The 17,570-nt window shown below is 40.1% G+C and overlaps 1 protein-coding gene across 14 annotated transcripts in view; it reads right to left on the bottom strand.

The window, feature by feature from the left end:
• PARN (poly(A)-specific ribonuclease) overlaps nt 1-17,570 on the bottom strand; it is a 193,263-nt gene that overhangs the window by 91,022 nt on the left and 84,671 nt on the right. For 2 of the 14 annotated variants that reach the window (XM_063699634.1, XM_055365795.2), the window contains one exon: nt 5,209-12,924. The exons of the other annotated variants lie outside the window; for them this stretch is intronic. In XM_063699634.1, the coding sequence (XP_063555704.1) occupies nt 12,815-12,924 (110 nt within the window). In that variant the 3' untranslated portion in view covers nt 5,209-12,814. Of the gene's footprint in view, nt 1-5,208; nt 12,925-17,570 lie in introns of those variants that run through there. 14 annotated transcript variants of the gene reach the window in all.

Genomic DNA, 17,570 nt, shown 5'->3' with positions numbered 1-17,570 from the left:
AATTCAACAGTTGTAGCCATCCTATGTCTCCATTTACCTAACTATCCAGTACTTGGAGCCGTCCACGGTCACTGTGCCAGGGTTAAAGCTGGGCCAGGAGTGGCCGGGCCTCCCTGCAGCCAGCCCATTTTTGCGGCATTTCTCTTGTCAGGCAAGAACCAGAATGACTCTCCTGAAGCTCTGAGGTGAGTACCTCTCCTTTAAAAGCAAATAAAAAGTAGACAGCCCAGAAATCCTCTTTCTAATGGCTTTGGGTCAAACACCCTGGTGAAGAAAGGAAGGCAGAGAACAACAAACACTCCAGTCTTGCAGCTATATTCTGTAAAGTCTCCATTGTTAAATAAAATGTATAGAGGTCAATGGTTTGGACTGAGCTCCTGCACTAGGCCCAACAGACCTAACTGAAATGGAGTCACTCGTGTTAAATAAAGTTCCATGTCACCAAGCTGAAACTAATTTCTCTATCTGACCTTGTGGGGAATCCAAATGAGAGTAAACAGCTGAATCTCCAAACAAGCCAGTTTTACCTGACATGATAAATTGAGTTCCCTCTGCTTTAACCTTTACAAGGGAAGCAACTATGAAATGACCAATCTGCTTTTTGTTTTCTGTTTCTGCTTTCTTCAACCCTTCTCCATCTGTAAAACCAACCTCCTCTGCCCAGCTCATTGGAATGCTCATTCTATTTTATGGAATGAGTTGTTGTCCCATTCCAGAACTGCAAATAAAGCCAATCATGATTTTTAAACAAAATCTGTCATAATTTTTTTCTTTTTGACATCATGAAAGCTGAATTAGCAAATGCTGAGTCAGTTTCTAGCGAAATACAAGATTAGGGTCCTACAAACCTCTGATCACATGTTCATCAACCGATCAATATATTATCTTGTTTTATGTGTGTTTCTGTTTAAAGACATCTTAGTTAATATACTGTTGATTCATTAACACTGAACTCATGGCCAAGAGCACTTTAACTCATGTGTGAACAAAGCTCATCTAACACGTGTTTTCTCTGTAAGGCACCTCACATCCTTCTTGCATTCAGGAACACTGGGTATCCCTCTAACACTATGCTTTGCGGTCATTTTCAACAGCAAACTCACTAATAAAAAGGACAAAAATTCAAAACAAAAAACTGGCACTAAAAGCCTGTGAAAAGGAGCCGTGTTTACGGCCCAAGAGCAGAAACTGGAAGGCAGAGTGCGGTCTCCTTCAGCTTTGGCTGGGAGCACATGTTGGGCAATACAAAATTTTCCCAACCTGCATATCCCTGGGGATGACCACAAAAGCATGTGAAAACTGAATTGTGGGTTACAAAAAATTGAATATCTGAATTCACAAATACAGAATCTGTGAATAATGAGGACTGTATTTTTAAAACCATGCCCAAACCAGCTGCCCAAACTGAGTGTCAGAATAAATCCATAGCCCTAATGAGTACAACTTCACCTTACAGCAAACTTCTCCTGTGCCTGTGGAATCCTCACATTCCTTGTGAACCTACTCAAAAGTTAACCTCTGTAACAGAAAGCTGCTCTAGTAACTACTGAAGTGGGACCCCCGCAAAGAGGCTCCAAAGGAGACCCCTGACTGCACTGATAAGAGATTAATTAGAACGGCAACCCAACTGTAGGAAGCCATGGGAAAGAAAAGGAAAGACAACTAAAAATCATTCTGGCAGCAGGTTTTGTCTCTTGTTTAAAAGGTACAGACAGGAGAAGACCTGCAAGTCACTTAGGGCAACAAACATGGCCCTACCTGAGGGACATGCTGTCATTTTGCAAGCCGATCATACAAACACCAAGAGCTTCACACTCACACAGTCTCCACGATGCAGCAATACATCTTTTTTACAAACTTGACTCTGTGATATTTTATTGTCTGGATTTCTGAATAGACTGATGTGGGGGGGAAAGTGGACATTTACCGAGCAGCTAATGCCAGGCACTATGTCGAGAACTTTACCTTCATTACCTCACTGAATTCTCCCCAGCCTGGTAAAATGAATTTTCTCTTCTCCACTTTAACCTCTGGAGCTAAGGACTCAGGTTACATCAAACACCACCGATTTTATTTCCTTCAAGCGGCTAAAATAACTCGAGAGATTGTTTGGGTATTTCAACTAGTTGAGTATTCAATTAACCACTTTAACTAATTACTAATGATTATTTTATAAGTATTTCTTATAAACTGGATTCATGAGTTTTCCTCTAGGTAGAGATCTTTCCCTGCAAGAAACGAGAGAAAAAACGTTTTCTCTTTACAGAAACTTCTCTCATCTCTAGTCATAATTCTTTAACTGTTTCATGGAAGACTGGACACAGATCAAGCAGCACTCAGCAGACATCTTCGCCCTGACTCCTATAAAAGTGTCACTTCACCCTGAGTGCAAAGGTGGCCCTGAGCGAGTGCCTAACCAAGGCCCCTGTGCCAGGCTTCTCCAGCTCCGGACTCTAAAGGCTTCCCCACAACTGCAGGAGAGGTACGCTGTCGAATCCGAATGCTAAGTCTGTCCACATTACTTAGCATGAATAAGCATTTCAATGTTTTACTTGGCGTTGGAAAGGTAGATTGGTTGCCAGCACGACAGCACCACCTTCTGGTTGGTGAAAAGGAATTAAGATACAAAGTCACATCTGGAGCATTTCAAGTTTTGTAAGCCAGATGGATGGCAAAGTTGAAAATCTAGTTTCCATAAAATCCGAACAATGTCAGTAGCAATTAAACACCCTCACAGATCAGTAATGGAATAGTAACTGCAGGTCACTACTGGCTACTGCTCCACTTCTGGGCACACTGCAGCCACTTCCAGCCTCTCAGCCCTGACATTGAAGCCCACTGCGCCCTATGAAAGAAATTCCTTATCGTGTCATCAGTCACATCCATCCCCCTGGCTGTGCAAAAAGGTTCTCTGCTGTTCACAAAGTCCAAATTTGATGGCCAGCAATAAAGTATCAGACAGTGGCCCAACAACCACTCCCACTGGTACTCGTTGGCAGGTAGGGAGTATCGTCCTCTGATGGTTCTAACAAGGACTATCATCCTCTTATGGAGCCCATGAGGACTCGGCATCCCCTTCCTGTTCCCCTCAAGCATGGGACTCCTTGGTAGACTGTGCTGGAGATGGATCTTGGGTGTGAGGTCTAAATGGGGCTTCCTCCTATAGGCGATACCATCCCTACAGAAACCCAGAAATCCAGACCACGAGACCCCATCATGACAGCTGCAAGAGGCCTCTAAACTCTAAACGATTCCTTAATCTCAGCTTCCAAAAGAGACCCCAGCAGCTGGTTTCCAGGCCTGCCTTCTTCAATGCAGTGGCCCCATCCACTTGTCAAATGGCCCTTGGGTGTCAGACTCTTCCTGATTCTGCTCATCAGGTAAGCTATTCATCCTGCTCCCTCAAGGAGAGCCAAGCAAGGTGGACAGAGAGAGGACTGTGCTTTAATCACGACATCCTTCTCTTGGTGAGCAGCACAGAAGTCTCCTCCAGACCTGTGGAGACCACAGGGTGAAGGAATGAGCATTTCTTCCTGAAGCTGTCCACAGGAATCCCAAGCCCCAGGCTACTCTAGAGAGAGGCAGCACCTGAGGAGGGAGAGCTCTGCCAGTTACCTCTGCTTCCCCCCACCCCACCAACACCCGCCACAGTGCTTTGCACACCTGGAAAAGAGTAATTCTTCTTTAAACGAGGACTTTAATCTGTGTTTCTCCTGAACTGCCTGAGTTCAAACTCTGTTTACCATAACCCTCAACAAGAAATCCATGTGCATTATAACCCAGTACACACACATACATCTGTACGTACAGAACCCTGAAAAAAAGGTTACATTAAAAAAAAAACAAAACTATCTTTATTATATAAGACACACTGACATTTTCTAACTTCTTCCATTTTATTAAAAATGCTGGTCACCACTCATTCAAATGACTTCACAACCCAGTGAGGGAGTGCAACCCTCACTGGGTGAACACTGTCGTAAACTTCCGCCTTCGTTCATCACTCTGTTGGGTGCCATGCTCCTCTCTCTTCTCGGCTATCCCAGAATTGGCCCCTTCCCAAGGACTGTACCAGGGCATCTCCTCAAAGCCCTCTCCAGCTCTGTGCCAGCACCATTCCAAATGCCAAGGATGTAGAATAATGACTAAGATGTAGCCCCCATGCCGAGAAGCCAAGTCTACTGGGTGGGACAGACTGACATTGCCTCTTCCTCTGAAGACAAAAACACTTGTTATCTGTATTCATTCATTCATTCATGCATTCATTCATTCATTCATCCATCCATCCACCCATCCATCCATCCATCCCCCACCTTGACTCACTCCCACATCATCGTGGAAACAGTTTACATTTGTCAAAAGGCAGGCCAGGCGTGGTGTCTCATGCCTGTAATCCCAGCACTTTGGGAGGCTGAGGTAGGCAGATCACTTGGAGTTTGAGAACAGCCTGTCCAACAGAGTGAAACCCCATCTATATCAAAAAATACAAAAATTAGCCAGGCGTTGTGGTTAGTGCCTGTAGTCCTAGCTACTCAGTAGGCTGAGGCAGGAGAATTGCTAGAACCCAGAAGGCAGAGGTTGCAGGGAGGCAGAGGTTGCAGTGAGGTGAGATCACACCACCGCACTCCAGCCTGAGTGACAGCACAAGACTCCATCTCAAAAAAAAAAAAAAAAGATGAATCCATCTAATAGGGTTTCCTTTTTCACAATCTGTTTGTCAAGGGATAATTTTCATGAACTCTAAATTAGGAACTAAAGTGCACTGTCACTGATTCTTGGAAGCCAATGGCCCATTTATTACCCTATGTAGCATTTATAGATGTGGCAGGTTCCCAGATAAATTCAATTTGGCCTCAGCCTCTTAGAAAAGGCTGTGAACTAGAGTACATGCAAAGACTAACCTTCTACCATGCTTAAAAATACATAGAAACTGTTTGGGTACGTCCGTCAATTTCATCTACTTTTGACTTTGTGCTACCATGCCATCCTACACACATGGGAAAGAGTGCCATGAGGGTGCCCCCCCAGACAACAACCAGGCTTTCCAAGGGCAGCTCTATTTGGTTGACCAACTTCGTACTCAATACTTGGAAATTCTTTCAAAAGTCCCAGACTTCTCAATGAAAACTGGTTAGATGTAATATTTTATTTTAAAACTTGTATTCAACCTGGCCAAGATAGCAAGATCCCATTTCTTTAAAAAAAAAAAAAAAAAAAAAAGGCAGGCATGGCTGCATGCACCTATAGTCCCAGCTACTTGGAAGGCTAAGGCAGGAGGATCGTTTCAGCCCAGGAGTTCGAGGCTGCAGTGAGCTATGATCGCACCGCTGTACTCCAGCTTGACCCTGTCAGAGTGAGATCCTGTCTTAAAAAATTAAATTAAAATATAAAACTTGCTTTAATCAAGAATAAATAAATCCCCCCAACCAACATGACAGCAAAGTTTATACAAGGCACAAGATTCAAACTCTGATTTTTAACAAATCAAGTAAAATCCGTGTTTCCACGTTCTAGCTCCCCGCTGTCCCACAGCTGCTCCACTCCACGTGCCCTCTGTTTCAGTCATGCCAAAGGATGTGCTGGTCCCACAATCCACCACAGGTTTCTCAGCCTTCCTCTACTAGGCAACTCCAACTTATGACCGGAGGGTGAGCACAGGCATCACCATCGCCTCCTCGGAAGCCTTCCCTGGTGACCCTCTTCTGCATCTTCCTGCCAGTTTGAGCCAGTTCTCTCTCCCCAGGATCTTCCCTTTATCACAACATTCAGTGGCCACTGATGCACTGGTTGTCTACACACCTGTCTGCACCACAAGACACTGATTCCTTGAATGGAAAGCCGATTATTTCATCTTCTACATCTAAATTCAGTCCCTCAGTCCTTCAACAGTACAAAGGCAAATATTGGCCAAGCGCGGTGGCTCATGCCTGTAATCCCAGCACTTTGGGAGGCTGAGGCAGGCAAACTGCTTGTGTCCAGGTGTTCGAGACCAGCCTGGACAACATGGTGAAACCCCATCTCTCCTAAAAATACAAAAAATTAGGCACGGTGGCATGCTCCTGTAGTCCCAGCTACTCAGAAGGCTGAGGTGGGAGGGTAATCTGAGCCCGGGAGGTCAAGGCTGCTGTGAACCAAGATCGCACCACTGCACTCCAGCCTGGGCAACTGGAGTAAGACCCTGTCTCAGGAAAAAAAAAAAAAAAAAGGCAATACTTAAAGAATAATACTGCAGGTTTCAAATGAAAGCCATTGTTTCAAAAATCTCGCAAATACCTTCCTAATTATTCTGTTGTTACTATAAAGAACACACGGCATATAAACATATGGTATCTAGACTATACGAAGATAAATCAGTAAGAAATAAGAGGCTTACCCTCCATCTTAAAATATAATCACAAAAGTGCATACCTAAATGTGAACTTCAATGTGCACTAAAAGCGATTCAAACTTATTTGGGGCATTAATAGACAATTATTTAAATTAGTGATATTCTATAATGAGTTCATTTCCCCCCCTACATAATATGCTACAATCATTTGTTTCTCTTCCCTCTAAATTATCTACATAATATAAAAAAAAGACTTATGGGAAAAATCTCATTTTCAGTTTATTTTATATGACAGTGTCTTTCTGTGTTCCTTTACATAGGAGGAGTAGCAGCTGCTCCTTGGCCTCTGATGCAATTTGAAAACAAGTTTCTGTGAAGTTCCCCACATCGCTCCACTTCACAAGCGGAAAGGATGAAAGGCATTCCTACTATTAATAGCTGGACTACATAATGTAAAGTTTCATTTCTGAATTTTTTTTTTTTGAGACAGAGTTTCACTCTTGTTGCCCAGGCTGGAGTGCAATGGCGCCATCTCGGCTCACCACAACCTCCACCTCCCGGGTCCAAGCGATTCTCCTGCCTCAGCCTCCCGAGTAGCTGGAATTACAGGCATGTGCCACCACGCCCGGCTAATTTTGTATTTTTAGTAGAGACAGGGTTTCTCCATGTTGGTCAGGCTGGTCTCGAACTCCCGACCTCAGGTGATCCGCTCGCCTCGGCCTCCCAAAGTGCTGGGATTACAGGCGTGAGTCATCGCACCCTGGCTAAATAACTATTTTAAGTCATGTTTACTTTTTATAATCTTATCACCTGAAAGTACTCACTAACCTAGATGTTAGTGAGTACTAGATGAGATGTGGGTAAACCCCTGGTCTGAGGTGCTCAGGTCACCACCGCCATCAATTTTAAGTTACCTAACACTCCAGTGGTCTAGCATTTGCTAGTGTTTTTGCTAAACAAAATGAAGTAACATTCACTCTGGTATTAAAGTGATGTTTGGGCTTCTTTCCAGGATACATAAATTACATCTTTTCTAAGAAAAGACAAGTTGTACAAATACTCAACAGTGGAAATATTATCAATAAACATCACAAATCAAAAATGTTTAATAGATTCTTTTTCAGAATAGCAGATTTAAACCAAAAAGTTGATGGAAAATTCAGAGAAACTAATGCTATAAATTTCATGATTAGAAAAAACGATGCCATAAAATAATTACAGTCAGCAACAAAAACAGGGCTACAGTTAGTTCCCCCTTATCTGTGATTTTGCTTTCCAAAGTTTCAGTTTCCTACAGTAGAGTATGATAAGATATTTTGAGAAAAACAGAGCACATACACATAGCTTTTATTAACAATATTGTTATAAATGTTCTGTTTCATTGTCGGTTATTATTGTTCATCTCTTCCTGTGCCTAATTTATAAATTTAACTTTATCATAGGTATGTATGTATAGGAAAAACAGAGTACATACAGGCTTTCATACCATCTCCAGCTTCAGGCATCCACTTGGAGTCTCGGAATGTATCCTCCATGGATGAGGAGGGACTACTGTACTCTGCTAGCCATATTAAGAGTTTTAAAAGCAAGATATTTCCCTTTGCTGTGTTCCTTTACTTATTTAAAAAATAAAAAAGCATTATAGTCTTAAATTTAAAAATTGTATTACACATTATTCACTATGGAAAAATCAGAAAATAGAAGAAAACGTAAGAACATAAAATCCATCTATAGTTCCATCACCCTAAAAGATTTATTGGTAACATTTTTAGTTACAAAATAATATTATATTCTGGATTAGCCATTTATATAACAAAGTCCTCCAAATACATTTCACTTATATTTTAAATTTGCTAAAATCAGATTTCATTTTTTAAAACTGTGAGGTTGTAGAGAACAGGAATCATGTACGAGAAAACAATGTCAACATGTAAAGACTAGCACAGCTAATATTAATCAACTATTTCATTATATCTACTGACAAAAACAACGACAAAACATTAAAAGCCTCAGAAATAAGGATCCTTATATTTAGTTTCTCAGTGGCCGAAGAGCAAACTGGCAGATTAATTTCACTGCTTTGCGTTTCCTATTATCACCAGAGTCCTAAAATATTTCCAGAGAGTGAATTATGACTATGGCACTAAATAAGGCACAGTGGTACCTGCTTTCTAAAGTGTGCTGTGCGATCTTGATCCTGCAGATGTATTGTACACTTAAATACTATATACACAATTGAAAGGTAAATCTCAAATATTAATCTGCAATTATCTTTGTTAATAAAGAGAGGGGTATTAAACAACTTTTTCCTTTTCTATGTAGTTTTAAATTTTTCTAATAAAAATAAGTGGTATGTGAAACGCTTGTGACATGATTAATTAAAAAAGCAGATCCAAAAATGCATTTCAAGTCTCAGCCCAATTAGTATTAAAAATGTTAAACATAAGACTCAAAACTATAAAACTACTAGAAGAAAACATTAGACAAATGCTAAAAGACATTGGTCCAGACAAAGATTTTACAGCTAAGACTTCAAAGCACAGGCAACAACAAAATAACAGAAAAATGAGACTATATTAAACTGAAATGCTTCTGCACAGCAAAAGAAACAATCAACAGAATGAAAAACAACCCGATGAATGGGAGAAAATATTTGCAAACTATCCAACAAGGGACTAATATTCAGAATATACAAGAACTCAGACAATTCAATGGCAAAGAACCCACATGATCCAATTAAAAAGTAGACAAAGAAACGGAAAAGGCATTTCTCAAAAGAAGACATACAAATGGCAACAAACATGAGAAAATGTTCAACATCACTAAATCAACAGGGAAATGTGAATCAAAACAACAGTAAGATACCATCTCAACCCAGTCAGAATGACTACTATAAAAAACACAAAAAAATAACACAGACTGGCGATGATGTAGAGAAATGGGAACTCTTAACACACTGTTGGTGGGATGGAAAATTAGGATGGCTACTATGAAAGACAGCGTGGAAGTTCCTCAAAAAATTAGAAACAGAACCACCATACAATTCAGCAATCCCATTAGTGGAAATTTATCTGAAGGAAAGAAAGTCAAAGGCATACGCTGCACCCCCATGTTTACTGCAGCACTATTCACAATAGCTAAGATAAGGAATCAACCTAAATGTTCGTCAAAAGATGAGTGGATAAAGAAAATGTGGTATATATCACAATGTAATACCATTTAGCCATAAAAAAGAATGAAATTCTGTCATTTATGGCAACACGGATGAGCCTAGAAGACATTAGCTTAAGCAAAATACGGCAGGCATAGAAAGGCAAATGCATGTTCTGATTCGTATGTGGGAGCTGAAAAGCTTTGAGCTCAAGTAGAGAGTAGAATTGGGAGTATTAAAGGCGCGGAAGGATAGAGGGAAGAGGAGGATAGAGAGACGCTGGTTAATGCCTACAAAATTACAGTGAGGTAAGAGGAATGTGTTCTGATGTTCTGGCAGCACTGGAAGGTGAATGTGGTAAATGTGGTTAAATAATAATTTATTGTATATTTTCAAAAAGCTAGAAGAGAGAAGTTTGAATGTTCACAACACAAAACTATAATACATCTTTGACATGATGGATATGCTAATGATTTGATCATTACATACTGTATACATATATTGAAATGTGACTCTGAATCCCATAAATATGTACGTACAATTATCATGCGTCAACTAAAATTAAAGGGGAAATAATATGAAAATACTTATCTAGGCAGAGTAAAGCAACAGACAGGAAATACCAAAATTTTACTTCATTACTAGGTTGTAAGATCATGGCTGAATTGTTTTCCTTGTATTTTCAAATATTTTTCACTTTTTTTTTTTTTTTTTTTTGAGACAGTTTCATTCTGTCGTCCAGGCTGGAGTGCAGGGGCATGATCTTGGCTCACTACAACCTTTGCCCCACAGGTTCAAGCAACTCTCCTGCCTCAGCCTCCCAAGTAACTGGGACTACAGGTGCAACGCCACCATGCCCAGCTCATTTTTGTACTGTTAGTAGAGACAGGGTTTTGCCATGTTGACCAGGCTGGTCTCAAACTCCTGGCATCAAGTGATACGCCTGCCTCAGCCTCCCAAAGTACTGGGATTACAGGTGTCAGCCACCACGCCTGGCCTTTTTTTCACATTTTCAATGAGATTGATTTACTTCAAATTTTTGAAGGGGGTGAGAGAGCACAATGAAAGCAATTTTTCACAAGTGACATTGCAATTAAATTAGAGAGATTTATTCAATACTCTGAAACCGCATCATAAAGCAAACATTCTTAGGTCCAGCTAACATAGACCCTAAAACGGAAGTCGCCAATCTGTACTGATCTATGTTCCCTGGCATGTTAGGAACCAGGCTGCACAGCAGGAGATGAGCAGCAGGTGAGCTAGCAAAGCTTCATCTGTTTTTACAGCCACTCCTCATCGCTCGCATTACCATCTAAGCTCCACGTCCTGTCAGATCAGTGGCAGCATTAGATTCCCATAAGAACATGAGCCCTATTGCAAATTGCACATATGAGGAATCTAGGTTGTGCACTCCCAGAATCTAATGTCTGATGATCTGTCACTGTCTCCCATCACCCCCAGATGGGACTGTCTAGTTGCAAGAAAACAAGGTCAGGGCTCCCAATGATTCTACATTATGGTGAGTTGTATAATTATTTCATTATTACAATGTAATAATAACTGAAATAAAACACACAATAAATGTAATGTGCTTGAATCATCCCAAAACCATTCCCTACCCCTGCTCCCGCCTAGCTCTGTGGAAAAACTGTCTTTCACAAAACCAGTCCCTGGTGCCAAAGACTGCTGCCCTAAAACATAAAAATCAAGTGCCAGTAATATGGATAAGAAACAATGTAACAGAATATGAATGAAACTTCGGTCTCCAGAGCACAAGTGCTCCCCTTCTCCTGGCTGCATTCTAACTGCCACAGGACACAACAGCCGCTTTAATGCTGTAATTATATCAAGGACTTGGGAATCCTCTGGCAGTCAGAAAGCTTTTTGCTCTATTCTCATACCAGTTAATGCCCTAAAGAATGCTAATTAGGGAGAGTCCAAGTTATTGTCATGCTCTTAAATCTGTCTGATGAACATTTCGTAGCAGAGATACATAAGACGGCTAATTCTCCAAATTGAACACATTAGGGATATCAGAAAACAATAAGATTCTCAGTCAGTATTATTAAACATTTCCATGGTGCTTTTGATGACTTAAGTGATTTAGAGAAAAACAAGTCAGTTGCTTTTACAAGTTTTCTAATCAGAAGGTATCCATCCATACAAAACATACATTCACATGTCTTACTAATAATGATTCTCCTATAGCAGACTGAGGTATTTTATAAGCCACTGTTGTAAAAATCTTGCCTGTTAAAAAGAAATACTGTCAGCCCTCCATATCTGTGGGTTTCCCATCTGTGGATTTAACCGACTCAGACGGAAAATATTTGGGGGGAAAAATTGCGTCTGTACTGAACACACAGACTTTTTTCTTGTCATTTTTCCTAAACAATATACAATATAACAACTACTTACATAGCATTTGCATTGTTAGGCATGTAAGTAATCTAGTGATGTTTTTAAGTATACAGGAGGATATGTACAGGTTATATGCAAAAATTATAGCATTTTATATCAAGGCCTTGAACATGCCTGGATTTTGAAGTCTGCATGGAGTCCTGGAACCAATCCCCCATGGATACCAAGGGACAACTGAACATGCTTTCCAGGATCCTGTAATTACAGCATAAAAATCATGTATCCTCCTCCAAAATAAGCTTAACAGAAATCTTTTTTTTAAAAGTCATGCCACAGTTTGACTCATTTATCTATTGCCACATTTAGAATTCAAGATCACTACTGTAAACGAATTCTACATACAGTTTAAGATTAAGAAAATTAACATTCATGTGAAAAATATTCATTTTTTGGTTTTTATTGAATATTTTGTGCATTTCCTCTGTGACAAGAATAAATAAACAGTAACATACTGGCCAACTACAAAAGGCACCAAAGGTAGAAGCAAAGACACTACTATGTCTGGACAGTGTATCAAATATATATCAATATATTGTATTTCAGATATAATACATATATATATCTGAAAGGAAATGAACTTGAGTCACTTTTAATCAGTTAAAGGCATGCTTTTTGATGCATTTACATTAGATTTTCTGAAAATGTTATTAAATAAACAGAAGGAGGTAGTTTAAGCATGGTATGTGATATGGAAGGAAGGTCTGGATCACAAAACAGGTGCCAGCCAGGCACGGTGGCTCACAGCTGTAATACCAAGATTTTAGGAGGCTGAGGCAGGCAGATCGCTGGAGGCTGAGGCAGGCAGGTGGCTTGAGCCCAGGAATTGAAGACCAGCCTGGGCAACACGGCAAATCCTTATCTCTAAATAAAATAAAAAATTAGCTGGGCATGGTGGTGTACATCTGTAGTCCCAGCTACTCAGGAGGCTGAGGCAGGAGGACTGCTTGAGCCCAGGAGGTAGAGGCTGCGGTGAGCTGTGAATGCGCCACTGCACTCCAGCCCGGGCCACAGGACAAGACTCCGTCTTGAAAAAACAAACAAAAAAATAGATGCCATAAGGGTTACAACTAAAAAGCACAGATTTCGGCCAAACACAGCGGCTCATGCCTGTAATCCTAGCACTTTGGGAGGCTGCGGCAAGTGGATCGCTTGATCTCAGGGGTTTGAGACCAGCCTGGACATCACGGCGAAACATCATTTTTTTTTTTTTTTTTTTTTTTAAAGCACAGGTTTTGAATGCTACATGCAGGGTATGTCATGAAACTAAATAACTTTTTAAAAAATCAAAGGTAAGGAAGTCCTTATGGAAGAAGCTTAGGGGCAAACAGGGGCAATAGAGAGTGAGGAAGGAATTCTGGAAAACAGGAAGTTAGAGAAGAAGAAGAAACTCATATTGGTATATAGACCCAGCCCAAGTCTCTGGTTGACCCTAAACCATGCACGTGGCAAACTGGGAGCAATGTAAGCTAAGTTCTGAGCCACAACCCACCACAGCCATGAAAAAGTTTGTAGTTTGAGTCTAACAAAGTTAATTATCTGCTGAAATTATTTTTCATTTTTATTTATTTATTTTTTGAGATGGAGTCTCGCTCTGTCACCCCGGCTGGAGTGCAGTGGTGCGATCTCGGCTCACTGCAACCTCTGCCTCCTGGGTTCAAGTGATTCTCCTGCCTTAGCCACCTGAGTAGCTAGGATTACAGGTACATGCTACCATGTCCAGATAATTTTTGTATTTTTTAGTAGAGACGGGATTCTACCATGCTGGCCAGGCTGGTCTCAAACTCCTGACCTCAAGTGATCCACCCACCTCAGCCTCCCAAAGTGCTGGAATTACAGGCGTGAGCCACTGCACCAGGCCAATTACCTGCTGAAATTAAAATACAAATATCAACATTCTTCTAAGGAAGGTAACTAAATCCAGAGTCTCCACAAGAGACCATTCACAATGTCCAGGAAACCAATGAAATTACTCAATCCCAAATTACTCAATATACAAAGAACCAGGAAAACATGACCCATTCTCAAGGGAAACCATCCCAACAACAGGTATCAACAACCCTCAGATGATGCAGATGTTGGAATTATTAGACAATGACTTTTTTTTGAGACAGGGTCTTGCTCTCTCACCCAGGCTGGAGTGCAGTGGTATGATATTGGTTCAATGCAACCTTGACCTCCTGAGCTCAGGGGATCCTCTCACCTCAGCCTCCTAAGTAGCTGGGACTACAGGTACATGCCACCATGCCTGACTAATTTTGTTTATTTTTAGTAGAGACAGGGTCTCACTATGTTGCCCAGGCTGGTCTCAAACTCCTACGCTCCAGTAATCTTCCCTCCTTTGCCTCTACAAGTACTATGATTACAGTCATAAGCCACCACACCTGGGCTTTTTTTTTTTTTTTCTTTTTTTAACTTTTTTAAGAGACAGGGTCTCGCTGTATCTCTCAGGCTGGAGTGGAGTGGTACAGTTACAGCTCATTACAGCCTCAAACTGGGCTCAAGCAATCCTTCCACCATAGCCTCCCTAGTAGCTGGGAATAAAAATGTGCACCACCACAGCCAGTAGACAAGGACTTTAAACAACCTATTATAACTATGTTCAATGAGGTAAAGAAATAAAGACTAAGTGGCCAGGAACTCAAAAAAATTAAAAAAAAAAAAAGAAAAGAAAACAGAAACATAGGCTCCAAATGAAATAAAAGAAACTCTCTACAGAGAAACAGAAAAAATAAACTGAATGAAAATACATAACTAAAATATACAATATATGCAATAAAAATTCACTGGATGGATGGGCTTAATAGCAGAAAAATGATGTCAGAGGAAAGAGTCAGTGATCCTGTGGATAGATAGAAAATATATAACCTGAAGAAGACAAAGAAACGAACACAGAAAAAAGGAACAGAGCATTAGGAAATACCAAAACATCAAAAGATCTCCTACATATGGGTACCTGGAGTCTCAGAGGAGAAGAAAGAGAATATGGAACACAAAGATTATTTGAATAATGTCTAAAAACTTCCCAAATCCAGTGAAAACTATAAATTTATAGACTCAATAAGTTCAGCCAACCCCAACAGGACAATTGCAAAGAAAGCTACGCCTACGTGCATTATATTCAAACTGCTAAAACCAATCGTAAATAGAAAATCTTGAAAATAACCAGAGAAAATTAACACATTATATACAGGAAAATGACAATTCAAATGACACAAACATCTCATCTTAAACCATGGAGGACAGAAGACAGTGGAACTACAGCTTTAAAACACTGAAAGAAAAACCCAGAATTCTATATCCAGTGAAAATATCCTATGTGAATAAAGGCAAAATAAAGACATTTTCAGATAAAGAAAAAATTAGAGAATCAGCTGCCAACCAAACCATCAATACAAGAAATACTAAAGTAAATTCACAAAGCTGAAAGAAAAGGATATCAAAAAAGAAACCTGGATCTTCAGGAATGAATGAGGAACACTGAAAATGGTAAATATCTGACTAAATATTTTTTTCTCCTTATTTCTTAAAATACATAGAGAGTTTAAAGTAAAATTGTAACACCACTTTGTGGGATTTATAACGAATGCAGATGTAATACATATGCCCAATTAAAGCCTAAAAGACTACAAGGAATGGTTGTAAATGAACCTATATGATTGTAAGGTCTCTACATTCTATGTGAAATGGTATAATATGAACTCTGAAAAGACTGTTAAAAGTTATGGATAGATATTTAAATTTGTAAAGCAACCACTAAAAATAATGCAAAAAGATAAAACAAAAAAGCCAGCAGAGAAATTAAAACAGAATTCTTTTTAAAAATTCAAATAATCCAAAAGAAGGCAGAAAAGGGGGTATACAAAAGAACAAAACATAGAGAAAGCAAACAAAAAGCAAATTTTAAAATGACAGACCTAACCATATCAATAAGGACATTAAATTGGACTAAATACTCCAATTAAATTTCAGAGTCATCAGAAGAGATAAAAAAGCAAAACCCGGCTGGGCACGGTGGCTCACGCCTGTAATCCCAGCACTTTGGGAGGCCAACGCGGGAAGATCACCTGAGGTCGGGAGTTCAAGACCAGCCTGACCAAGATGGAGAAACCGTCTCTACTAAAAATACAAAATTAGGCAGGCATGGGGGTGCATGCCTGTAATCCCAGCTACTTGGGAGGCAGAGGCAGGAGAATCGCTTGAACCCGGGAGGCGGAGGTTGCAGTGAGCCAAGATCATGCCATTGCACTCTAGCCTGGGTGACAGAGCAAGACTCCATCTCAAAAAAAAGAAAACCAAAACCCAGCTACACACTGTCTACAAGAGACTCACTTTGTGTATACACAGATAGGTCTAGAATAAATAGAAGGAAAAGACCAGTTTGGCTGGGTGTGGCGGCTCACACCTGTAATCTCAGCACTTTCGGAGGTCAAGGCAGGTGGGTCACTTGAGGCAAGGAGATCGAGACCAGCCTGGGCAACATGGCAAAACCCCGTCTCTACTAAAAATACAAAAATTAGTTGGGCATGGTGGCACACACCTGTAATCTCAGCTACTCAGGAGGCTGAGGCAGGAGAACCACTTAAAGACAGGAGGTGGAGGTTGCAGTAAGCTGAGATCGCACCACTGCACTCCTGCCTGGGCAACAGAATGAGACTCTGTATCAAAAAGAAAAATAATAATAAAAGAACATACGAGGCAAATATAAAAAACATAAGGAGGATGAAGTGATTATAATATCAGATAAGGTAGACTTAAAAATAATAGTATTACAAAAGATAAATGAGAACATTTTATAAAGAGGCCAGTTTATCAGAAAGACAAAACAATCATAAATACATATGTCCCTAATAATACGCCACAAAATACATGACATGAAAATTGACAAGATTAAAAGGGTAAACAGACAATTCTACAATCACAGGCGATTTTAACCCTTCTCAAAAACTGATATAACAACTAAATCTAAAAAAGTCAGTGAAGATATAGAATAAGACTGGGCACAGTGGCTCATGCCTGTAATCCCGGCACTTTGGTAGGCTGAGGTGGGAGGATTGCTTGAGCTCAACAGTTCAAGGTCAGCCTGCGCAACATGGTGAAACTCAATCTCTACCAAAAAATACAAAAATTAGCCAAGCATCCTAGCGTGTGTCTGCAGTCCCAGCTACTCAGGAAGCTGAAGTGGGAGGATGGCTTGAGCCCAGGAGGTGGAGGTTACAGTGAGCCGAGATCATACTCTGGCCTGGGTGACAGAGCCAGACTCTGTCTCAAAGAAAAACATCAAAAAAAGGATGCAGGATATATGAATAATACTAACCAATACTGATGTTCTTTTTAAGTGCACACAGTATGTTCAAAAACATAGACCTTATGCTTGACTATAAAGGAAATTCTGGTAAATTTAAGAGGACTGAAATCCTATTGCAATCTTTAGTCACAACAGAATGAAATTATAAATTAGTAACAAGAAATCTAACAAAATCCTAAGCATTTGGAAATGAAACAACACATTTCTAAATAATCCAGGATCAAAGAAGAAATCACAAAACTTTTCCAACTCAATGATATTGAAAACATACATATAAATAAACAGTTAACATACAACTAAAGCAGTACTTAGAGGATAAATTTATAGCTTTAAATGCTTCTGTTAGAAAAGGAAAATGGTTCAAG

The sequence above is a fragment of the Gorilla gorilla genome, chromosome 18, assembly GCF_029281585.2.
Source record: "Gorilla gorilla gorilla isolate KB3781 chromosome 18, NHGRI_mGorGor1-v2.1_pri, whole genome shotgun sequence".
NCBI lineage: Eukaryota > Metazoa > Chordata > Mammalia > Primates > Hominidae > Gorilla > Gorilla gorilla.
This window is presented reverse-complemented; position numbering and strand designations above follow the sequence as displayed.